General features: G+C 50.8%; 1 protein-coding gene and 1 pseudogene across 2 annotated transcripts; both read right to left on the bottom strand.

The window, feature by feature from the left end:
* Positions 1–2038: 2038 nt before the first annotated feature.
* Positions 2039–4636, bottom strand: EGR4 (early growth response 4). 2 transcript variants are annotated; one of them, XM_036334117.1, is made up of 2 exons: positions 4233–4636; positions 2039–3835 (listed from the first exon to the last, which is right to left on the bottom strand). In XM_036334117.1, exons 1-2 carry the CDS (start codon positions 4363–4365, stop codon positions 2526–2528), a joined length of 1443 nt encoding a protein of 480 aa, XP_036190010.1. In that variant the 5' UTR covers positions 4366–4636; the 3' UTR covers positions 2039–2525. The 2 variants fall into 2 exon arrangements, with proteins under 2 accessions (XP_036190010.1, XP_036190011.1); XM_036334118.1 differs by having other exon boundaries at positions 2039–3832; positions 4233–4566.
* Positions 4637–8486: 3850 nt separating this feature from the next.
* LOC118669523 lies at positions 8487–8586 on the bottom strand (annotated as a pseudogene).
* Positions 8587–11301: the final 2715 nt, after the last annotated feature.

Genomic DNA, 11301 nt, shown 5'->3' with positions numbered 1-11301 from the left:
TCCACATTTTGAGAACCAAATGAAAAGAGAAGCTTTACTTGCTCTCTGTTTGGGTCCTGATTTTCCGGTGGTTTGATTTTAATTCTTTCCATTTCCTGCTTAACATTCTTTCCCCTCAGAATCCCTAGGGGACAGTCCAGAAAATGCAGCTGTTTCCTTTGGGAGTAATAGGAGGGACTTCTCAGCTGAGAGTTCTAGAACCAGGCTGGGCTCTGGTACTAGCACTACTATTAGGTCAATTTTCTCATCAGTGATATTTGGCCTAGATAGGTGTGAAGACAAGATGGGGCACAATAGAGCAGACTACTTGATGGAACACTGATGAAGAAGGCAAGGGTGGGGTGGTTAGATGCCACCCACCACAGCCTGTCTGCCCTTCTTCCTTTGTTCAGGTTATGTGTTTTGGGACCAGTTGCTTGAGATCTGGGCCTTTGTGCTCTTCCTTACCTATTCTTCATGGAAAGTGAAGTCAGGTGGTCAGTGTGAAAGGTGTGCTCATTTAAATAGTACGTAATGAGACTCATCATTACCTTATGTCTCCATGAATCTGTTACAATACTTGACAGTCCACCATCTGAGCCTCTCTCTAGGGTTAAACATTGCCCTCTGCAGGCCATGCTTTTAAAATGTTAACTCCTAGAAGAGGTAATATCAAATCCTTTATCACAAATTGGTTTATTAGATACAAGATACTCAACTACATGAAAGCACTTAACACCTGGGGAGAAAAATGGGTAGAATTCTCTATTTTACCTCTTGGTTGAAGCATAGCTCATTTGGTATATTGAATCCCAATATACCCAAGTTATGGGTTCAATCCCCAGTCATGGCACAAATAAGAATCAATCAATGAATGCATAAATAGGTGGAATCCTATTTTCCAATCAATGGGTTTTTTTTCTCTTTCTTCTCCCTCTCTCTCTCCTCCCTCTCTCTCTCTAAAAATCATTCTTTTTTTAAAAAAATAGTGTCTTAAAAAAAAGAATAGCACACCTCAGAAGAGAAAAGAATGAAGCCCCCAGACAGGCCATCCTTTCCTTATCAGACAGGAGTTGCTGGGGAGGAGAGACGGAATGCATGACAGGCTTTTAATGCCCAAGGTCTCTGCCCAAGGGGACCAGAAAGAGTGTATAAACTTTTGGGTTTGGAGTTTAGGGAGTGAAGGGTACCAAGTGAAACCCACCTTCCCTATCATAGGGTCATGCTGTCCTCACCACCCTCTTAGCTGCATCCTTCCCCCAAAAAGCCATGATGGGATTCACCTGGAGGAGAGTTAGAGGAAAGGGGCTATGGCAAGTGCAAAACAAAACTGGCTGGTAAGGGGGCTTCTGCCTCCTGGAGAAGAACCGTTGTGGAAAGAGCAACTTTATGAGAGGTGGGTGGCTGTGAGCCTCGGGCAAGCACCCTCTCTTCTCTAGGCTTGGCTCTGTCCATCAATAATCCAGATGGATGCTCAGTCCCTTTGGGCACTGACAGCATGTGATTCTCGTACAGATGTATAGGCACTTGCTGGAGACTGTGACACCCAACACACTGGGTGTTCACACACACAGCACTGAAATGCGGCCATCTTCTGCTGCTGTTGCTACTGCCTGGGGCTCCCTCTAGTTACAGAACCTATTTCACCTCTTGGGAGGAAGCCTTTCAAACAATGCTATTAAGCTGAGGTTCTGCCATTCTGGGGTTGGAAAAAAAGCATTGATTTTGCAGCCAGACAGATCTGGGTTTGACCCTGACTGTTCCTAGCTGGGTTACCCAGAAAGTTTATGTAGGTTGCTTCCTGAATCTTTGAAATGGAGTATGTATATGACTGCTGCACTCAGGATTAAGGAGGATAATATATGCACAATTTTCAGAAACCCCTTGAGCCCTTAGGCTAGCTGTGATTAAATTCATTTGTTAATTCAGTACATATTTATTGAATGCCTACTATGTGCCACAATGACTCCATGAATGCAAGGAGTCACATTTTCTGGAGGGGTTCAGGGGTGAGGAAGGGGTTGGGAGGAAGGGTCAGGAGCTTGGATGGCAGATAAAGTAAGCTTTTAGCACAATGCTTTTAATTGCAAAAATAAACAGTTTTGCGCACTGCTTGAGCGTAGCGTCTGCTTTACAAAAATGAACAACAAACAGGAAATAGCCCCAAAGCAAAACGTTACATCCAATTGCTGCTGGAAACATTACTGTACAAAATACCGCTCGAGACCGGCTCGGCGCTGCCCCAGCCTGTCTTTGGGGGGACCACGAAGGCGGGGGGCGGGTGATTATGGGACGGCGTGGGGCGTGCGCCAGGTACAAAACACCCTTGAGTCCCAAGGAAATGACTTCCCCCAAGCGCTGCAGACGAGGAGGAGGCGATCCTGGACGGCGGGAGCTGTCCCCGGAGCCGGTGCTAAACGGGGCGCGAGTGGCGGGCGCTTCGAACCGGATCGGAGGCCTCCCCGGGGCGTGCCGGGAAAGGGGCGGGCTGGGTCTTCCTCGGCGCGCGGCGCGGGGGCGCCCCCATCTACAAACTTACTTCTCGCTCACAGGGCGGCGAAGGAGAGGCCCAGCGAGTAAAAGCCAAGGCCCTTGAGCCGCTCCTCTGCCCGCGCCTTCTGCTTGAGGTGCACCTTGCTGTGCCGCTTCTTCTCATCACTGCGCGCGAAGCGGCGGCCGCACACGTCGCAGGCGAAGGGCTTCTCGCCCGTGTGGGTGCGCACGTGTGTGGTCAGGTGGTCGCTGCGGCTGAAGTTGCGGAGGCAGATGCGGCACTGGAAGGGCTTGTGGCCCGTGTGGATGCGCAGGTGGCGGTTGAGCTCGTCGGAACGCGCAAAGCTGCGCACACAGCTCTCCACCGGGCAAGCGAAGGCCTTGGCGTGCGGCCGCGGGCAGAAGCAGCGCGCGCTGCACTTGCCGCCCCGGCGCCCCTTGCGCCGCGCCTTAACCGGGGAGAAAGGGGCCGGCGGCCCCGGAGGCTCGGGCACGCCGCTGCCCCCAGGGATGTCCACCACCAGGGGTTTCGGGAAGTCCGCCGCAGCGCTGCGGAGGCCCAGCGGGGAAAGCTGAGGCTGCGCACCGGCCTGAAACTCCCCGCCGTCGCCACTACTCCCTCCCTCCCCGCTAGGAGGGGTCAGGAGCCCCGGGAGGCCCTCGGCCGCCTCCCCCAAGTTCCCCAAAGCCAGCGGGAAAGCGTCGTAGGCCCCCGTCGGGTAGGGTCTGTTGGCCGAGTCGATCGGCAGCTCCGCGGGGCAACTGATGGACAGCAGGTCTTCAATCTTGGTCCCCATCGGGGGGAAACGGGCCTCGGAGGGCGCCTGGTAGCCTCCCTGTGACCCACAGCTCCCTGGGGCCCCGGCTGAAAGCAGCTCCCAGGGAGCATAGGGACCTTTGAAGGCCGAGGCAGTGTCCAGCGCTGGAGAGGCCGGAGGGGCCCGGCGGCCTGGCTTGACGTCTGGTGGGGAGAGCTGAGGCTCATACAGGCACTGCGAAGGGGTGCCGGCCGAGGGTGAGGCCTCCCAGAACGCCTCTGTGAAGGCGGCAGCGCCCACATCCGGGGAGTAAAGGTCCGGTGGACCCGCCAGAAAGGCGTCGGGAACCGAGGGAAAAGCGTCCAGCGGAGACCGGGATGCTGCCACCTCCGGGCCGGGGAAAGGTGCCAGGCCCAGGATGCCCGACATGAGGTTGAAGAGTGACTCCGGGTCGTGCGGGTGTTCGGGCACTGCCTGGATGAAGAAGCTACCGCTGTAGCTGAGGCTGGGAGGGGGTGTGGGCGCAGGCCCCTCCAGGAAGCAGGAGTCGGCTAAATCCCCCCCGGCGCTGCAGCTGCTCAAAGCCCAGCTCAAGAAGTCGCCTGCTGAGGAAGGAGCAGGAATCAACTCCAGGCACAGGAAAGGGCGCGCCTCGGGCCGCGGCCCCTACCCAAGGATCCCTGGGTGCCCACCGATACACATAAAGTGCCTTTTTGCACATTCTAACCCATTTGGAGCAGCCATACGCTCCAAGACGCACACAAAAACATGCACATCCAAAATACACGTGCACAGGCAAAAAGGACACCTTGATACACGCACAATTTCCTGCGGAGGCGCTGACGGCCCGGTGGGGTGGCAATGGCGGAGCGCGGCCCAAGACCCCCGAGCTTCCTACGACCGCTACCCCCACACCTCCTGCATCCCAATCCCGGCCTGTCTCAGGCACCGTGCGCCCCCGCGCTGCGCCGCCGTCTGAGCACCCCCAGCCGCGCTTCTTACCTCCGGGGTAGCCAGCGGCCGCGTCCCTGACGGGCAGCCGAGGCAATTCGGTGCTGGGTTCCGAACAACAGCCGTCGTCGGCGGACTTGACCAGAAGCGTGTCGGGGCCAGAAAACTCGTTAAGGTGGAGCATGGCGCGGCGGCTGCTGCGGGGGACCGGGGCCTCGCCCGCTGAGCTTGGGGGCGCGCGGATGGCGGGGAGGCAGGCAGTCGGGGCGCCCCGCGCCTCGCAGACTCAGGTGCCCGGGCTCCTGGCTCCCGGCGCTCACCTCTGGAAAAGGGGTCGGGAGACCGTGGCGCCTCTGCTCGTTGGGACCGGCCACGAGCGGCTGCTCCTCGCCTCTTCAAAGCGCAACCGGGCTCCCCCAACCCGCGGCCCCCCCACTTATATAGCAGCGGCGGCGCTGGCACAGGGCTTCCGACTCCCGGGGCCACTGCCATTTCGGGAGGCCCCGGCCCTGCCGCCGTGACGTAAATGCCCAAACATGGACACAGGATGTTTGCCGGGGACTCCCGAAAAGGAAAGCTCGGCTGTGACGTCGTCGCCGCCACAGCCGCGGGGCCCTCGCCGCTGCGTGCGCGCGCGCTCCCTGCGCGCGGAGCCCCGTGCGCGCAGGGGCCGCGGGTGCGCCTGGCTGGGCGCTGCACCGCGTGGGGGCCGACGTCCAGTAAGTGCGCTTCCCGCCTGGAGGCAGAGGCCGAAGGACGGCGAGGAAAGGACGCGTGGGTTCAGGGTTCCACGGTTTGGGGTTCGAATTCGCCCTCTGCCACTTACCAGCTGTGTCAATCTTCGTGAGCGTCGGTTTCCTCACCTGTTGAATGCAGATACTTATACGTGTCTACTTCATATATTTGCTATAAAGAGTAGTTGGGTTAAAAGCATATTAAGTTCTAGGCACTGGGGTACTCAGTAAACCAGTTATTCGTTATTTTCTCACACCTGTGTTTTTAATTTCCGTAATAGTTGTCTTAGTTTATTCTAGGAAAAATAACTTATTTAAATTGTAAAGGACCATACTACTTGCTAATGATGAGAGAAAAGGTCAGTTAGTACCCAAGGATATGTTTTTAATTGAAAATTAAAAGTCTCTATTAAACGTCTTCTAAGGCTATATAATGCTCCTTTGTAAAGGAGATCAATTTGTCTGCTATCCATGGTCATACAGGAAGTTTCCAACGTTTTGCTTTTACCAGCATTGTTGTAGTCAGTATCCTTGACTATACACACGTGAATAGATCTGTGGGATAAATTCCAATGAGTGTAAATTTTGGTCAAATGGTATGTAAAATTTTGATGGACACCTGGCGAATTGTCCTCCAGAGAAGTAAGGCCAATTCCTGCTCACTCTTCCTTCACCTACAGGGTAATGAGATAATTCTGTAGAACTTTTTTTCTGCCTCCATATAAATGTCGTACTTTAGGGATGTTGTTCCCAGCAACACACAGAGGATTGACAGGATATATTTCCCTAGAATCTGTACCTGGAGTAATTGGGCTCCTTCGAAAAGCGAGAGAAAGAGAGAGAGAGAGAGAGAGAGAGAGAGAGAGAGAGAGAGAGAGAGAGAGAGAGAGAAAGAGAGAAAGAGAGAGAGAGACACCAGGAAAAGACACAAAACAACCTCCCTAACCTTAAGGAGGTTGTGAATCTTGGCTGCATATCAGTCAATTCCCACAAAGACACCTGCCTACTCTCCTGATCTCATCCTGCTGTGGTTCCCCTCTGTCTTATATTCTCATCTTAAAATAATTGTTTAAAAATTTATTTTGTGTTATAGCTTACTTAACTTCTTTCTGGGACAACTTAGCAGATCAAATGAGTACATGGGATAGCATATTTTCTTTACCAAGAGCACCACTACTTTGAGCTCTGGGTGCTGGAAGGTGGGGAGGGCAGGCCTGGGGTTCCCTCCTCCCTCTCTACTTTCCTAGGAATGAGAACAAAGTCATTCAAGGGTGATGGGCTACAGCATAACCAGCAGTGTATATCCCAGTCTCCCTTGCTGACTGATACTCTCCAAGAGTACCCAAACCTCACCAAATTCTCAGGCCTTTCACCCTATGTCCATTATCCAAACATTCATTCACTCAATTTCTCAATGGTCATTCATTCAGTATTAATTCCTTACGTGTCTACTATGGGCCAGAAGGTAGATTTTGGTTTTTATTCGACCAGGACCCAGACACCCATCTCCATTCCCTGCTGCCACTTACCCCAACCCACAAGGACCCTACAAGTGTGTTCTTGGAATATGTCATCACATGATCACCTGCAATACACCTGTGAACACACTAGCATTGATTTTCTTCTTGAGTTTGGAAATCATACAAAGGTTTTCTCAGCTGTGCACATGCAGCGTGTTCTAATGAATGCCACAGATCAGTTCTATGTTAGCAGTACGTGTGTTTGTATGTAGGAAATGCAGAAACCCAGCACATGTCTGTAAGGATTGGACACACAGAGCACTATTTATTTTAAACTCTACTTCAGACCTGATTTTGATCCTAATCCAAATGCATTGCCAAGACCAGGCAAGCCCACACCAGACACGCAGGGCACACATGTCTCAAATCCATTCTGGCACTTTGCTGCTTAGGAGGCAGGCGGAGCAGAGGGATTTGGCTAGGCAGGTGTCCAGGGCTCCCCAGGTTTCCCCGTCAGGCCAGATTGGCCAGCCCCAGGTTCCCTGTCCCTTCTGTTGTTCTTCCCTCTGCCACAGCATTCCTCCTGCTTCTTAGTCATGGATAATTTCCCTACTCTTTTGGCAAATCCCAGGCCATTGCTGCTCTCTGCCAAAGGCCCTTGGGCTAGGCCTGCGTTAGACAAGGGTCCAACTCCCCTATTTTATCTTGTTAGAGGTCAGGCCTAACTGCAGAGCTGGGAAGGGAGAATTGAGTAGGAGAGGAGATGAAGAACACAGCTTGTGGTCTGGGTGTGGGCCAGCCACTCTCAGTGGACACACAAACACACACTCTGATACACGGATGGTTACCTGTGAAGGGCAGTTGCATCTGCATTTGGTTCCTCGCGGAGGAGGAGGAAATATAAAGGGGGAATGGACATTTTGTAGTCCTTCCCAGCACAGCTCCTCTCCATCCTTTCCCCCTGATTTTATTTTTATTTTTAAAAATATATTTTATTGATTTTTTTACAGAGAGGAAAGGGGAGGAATAGAGAGTTAGAAACATCGATGAGAGAGAAACATCGATTCAATTGCCTCCTGCACACTCCCTACTGGGGATGTGCCCGCAACCAAGGTACATGCCCTTGACCAGAATCGAAGCTGGGACCTTTCAGTCCGCAGGCCAGCGCTCTATCCACTGAGCCAAACCGGTTCGGGCCCCCCTGATTTTAATGGCTTAAAAAAGAGATTCTGGACCCAGATAGAATAAAGATCATTGGAAGAGGATGGAAGAGATAGGAGCATAGACCTATAAGCTCCACATTAATTCACACTTCAAATATCAAACACAAATTCACAGAATGAAAAAAAGGGAGATCATATACATTGAGCACTTTACTAACATATTTCATCATCACAAAAGCTCTATGGAGGAAGGAATTGGAGACCCATTTTACAGATGAAGAAATAGACTTGGAAAAGTTACTAGTAAATAACATGCTCATGGCCACACTTCTATTAATGGTAGGACTGAGAGTTAAGCCCAGACTAGTCTACTTCACAAGATAACTTAGGGAAAGAATTCATTTTACAAAAGGATTCACTCTAGAATGACTTTAGATGAAGGAGCCCCTCTAGCTTTTCAAATAGGGTATGATGTGGAAACTTGATCTGGTTGTGCCCATCCCTGCAAGAATTCCCTGGAATGACTGCCTTGGCTAGCAATGCTGTGGTCATATCAGACACGTGCTGAGAATGCATACAAGGTCCCTGGAAGCCAGGGTGAAAGTTGTTGGTGTTGTCTTTGTTGTTGGTGGTGTGTGTGTGGCCTTGAGGGGAGGGTATGAGAGGAAATTTCTAATTTCCATAGAAAAAGGTGAAGTAGAGTTTACTTTTGTTGTTAATTCTCACCTAAAGACATTTTCCCATTGATTTTTAGAGAGAGTGGAAGGGAGGAGAAGAGAGAGAAACATCAATGTCAGACATACTTCAATTGGGCAAGATCAAGCCTGCAGCCAAGGTACGTGCCCTTGATCGGAATCGAACCCACAACCCATCAATCTGAGGGCCAACACTCTATCCACTGAGCCAAACTGACTAGGGTGAGAGTTTACTCTCTTTCATTTTTTTTTTTTTTTAATGGAACGTTTCATGAATTGCGTATCATCCTTGCTCGGGGCCATGCTAACCTTCTCTGTATTGTTCCATTTTATTTATTTTTTAGTATACTAGTACGTGTTGCCGAAGCGAGCACGAGAGTTTGCTTTCTAGATAAGCATTGAACAGGCAATTAGTGAATGAATTAATGAATGAACAAATTCATTCATCAAGTGTTCATTGAGCACAGCCCCGTGCCAGGCGCTGCGAGGGCCCTTCAGATGCTGATGCCACAGTGGATGAGACTGGAAACTCTTGATCCAGGGAGGGAGGTGGGGAAGGGCCCAGCCCCTGTCATCGTTCTGGTAATGCTAATGCTCCTCCCCCTCCCCACCTTGATCTTTCTGCTCTAAATATCATTGTGTTTAAATAATAGTGTATGTATTTTTAAAAAGACTCCAAGAAGACAGCTGCCTCTGAGTATTAATCATGAAGAGGCCAGCACTCAGTCTCCATGGCGACTCCTGACAGAGAGCAGGGAGCAGTTCCACATCCCTCTTCCTGGGGCCATGGAGATGCAGGAACACAGCATCTCTCAGCCTTTCTTTCTCCCTGCCTCTCCTCTCTCCCCCTTTCCTCTCCATTCTTTGTCTCGCCCATCCTCCCCACCCCCTTTTGCTTCTTCCTGAAGGATTTATTTAAGAGCAGGGACAGAGGCAGAATCCAGCCATCAAAGGAACAAGGACAAGGCTGCAGCAGAGATGAAATTTGCCTCCAACTGCAACCTCTGCAGTACACCACTCCCGCCCCCCCCCCCCGCCCCCTCAGGACCCCTGCAGCACCCCTAGGCTTCACTGACCACTAGGGCAGAGTCTGATCATCTGTCCCTGAGGAAAGGGACCCATATCAGGGTCCTTCCCTGTCCCTCCCTCTTTCCCTGCCCATGGCCAGACATTGGTTTATGGTTTGAGTCCTTATTGCTATTTTAAAAAAGTAATATAGGCTTATTAGAATACGGCAAACATGTTAAAATGTACAATGCAAAATAAAATATCTTTCCCGATCCCATACCCAGGCTATGGGTGTGAAAGCTTCTGTACCCTCGTTCCTTTTGTTCCTTCTAGCTTGGGGGAGGTGGAAAGAAGGAGAACAAGGTGGCTGCAAACTATTTAGGAAAAGTTTCTTAGATTCTCCCAAGACAGCTTCTAAGCTGTTTCCCACAGGAGAGAGGGAGGTTATTCTTTCTCTTTTCTTCCGTTCTACATCCCGCCTTGGACAAAGTACACATTGGACAGAGTTGAGAGGTAGATGATCTCGGAAGAGGTGTGAGTAGGATGGATTCTAGGAGGGTCAGAGGCCGGGGCATGGACACAATGACTTCTCCGCGGCATTACCCATCCTGGCATTTTGAAATGAGGCTGCTTCCTTTTGTTCCCTAAGCCTGGTTTTCCCGTGGTGGGCAGCGATGAGGTTGGATCTTGAGAGGTGGTTTTATTTGATTAGGTCGTAGTGTTCAGATTATTGATTTTCAGTTCATGAGCTGAGAAGGTGGAAAAGAGGCTGAGAGAGGAGACAGAGAGGCCTATGGCTCTAGAACAGAACTGGAATAAAAACAAGCCTGCTAAACCTACCTGGCATGCTTCTGTTCTGCATGGCCTCCTCCTGCTTTCTCTCACCTGAGTTCATCTCTGTCTTTCATCTTTTCTCCTCCTCATCTTTCTTCCTCTCTGTCTCTCCCTCTCTTTTTTAAAACATTTTAATGATTTTTACAGAGAGGAAGGGAGAGGGATAGAGAGTTAGAAACATCGATGAGAGAGAAACATTGATCAGCTGTCTCCTGCATGCCCCCTACTGGGGATTGAACCTCCAACCAAGGTACATGCCCTTGACCAAAATCAAACCCGGACCCTTCAGCCTGCAGGCCAAGGCTCTCTCCACTAAGCCAAACCAGTTAGGGCTCTCCTCCTCATCTTGCAGTAGTGTTCCTTGAAGTATTTTGAAGTAGATTGGTTGGTGGACTGGGATCTGACAACATAACTCCACAATACCCAGGCAGTTTATCCACAGTTGGACCATTGAGCCATAACCTGGGTCCTCTGTGTGTCCCTGAAACATTAGGCTAGACTTATGGTTGCAAGTTATAGAAATACAACCTGAATTAGTTCAGACAAAAATAAAAGGGGGGAGGGGGAGTAATTTACCAGCTCACAGAATCCAAGGGAGTGTCAAATAACCAGCCTGCAAGGGGTTGGGACCCCCTCAAGAGCTAGTGGGACCAGGGGACTGAGTTTTCCAAATGCTCTCAGCTCTTCCTCTTTTCTCTCACTGAAAACCTGGCCACTGGCAGATTCTGTGTTCTTTATGTCAGCCTGCTGTGATAAATAGATTCTTGTTCTCAAATTCCAGGCAGCAAAGACCTCTGGTATCCTTCCTACTGCAATTATCTGGCTAGGGGGGCAGGGTAATACATAGCTGATAAGACCAGTAGGGGCTTTTTGATTGCTTCTGGAAGGCCACTCCCAGAGAAGAGGAAACCGCTGGGAGCCAGGGCGCCTTCTAAGAGGCCTCAATCTTGAGCCCTGAGGGCAGGAGCCAGGTAGCACTGGGCTCTGGCATGTTCTCATACCAGAGGCCGAAATGGGTAGTTCCCTCTGCTAAGCAATGCCCCTGGAGCAAGTCGCCTGTTCCATCTGTCTGCTAGCTCCAAGGAACACAGCCCAAAATAAAACCCCTCATTAGCAATTCCTGCAATCCAGAGCAAAACAATGCATTTGTTTCCTAGAATAATCTGGAGCCATATTTGGCTTGGCAACCAGTATGTCCCACACATTCATGCAGTGTGCTATGCGAA

The sequence above is a fragment of the Myotis myotis genome, unplaced genomic scaffold, assembly GCF_014108235.1.
Source record: "Myotis myotis isolate mMyoMyo1 unplaced genomic scaffold, mMyoMyo1.p scaffold_m19_p_14, whole genome shotgun sequence".
NCBI lineage: Eukaryota > Metazoa > Chordata > Mammalia > Chiroptera > Vespertilionidae > Myotis > Myotis myotis.
This window is presented reverse-complemented; position numbering and strand designations above follow the sequence as displayed.

Excerpts from the sequence above, each read along its gene's own strand:
- EGR4 (XM_036334117.1), bottom strand. The coding sequence starts at position 4,365 with ATGCTCCACCTTAACGAGTTTTCTGGCCCCGACACGCTTCTGGTCAAG. Across the intron at positions 3,836-4,232 it reads GGCCGCTGGCTACCCCGGAG|CAGGCGACTTCTTGAGCTGG; the intron begins GTAAGAAGCGCG and ends CTCCTTCCTCAG.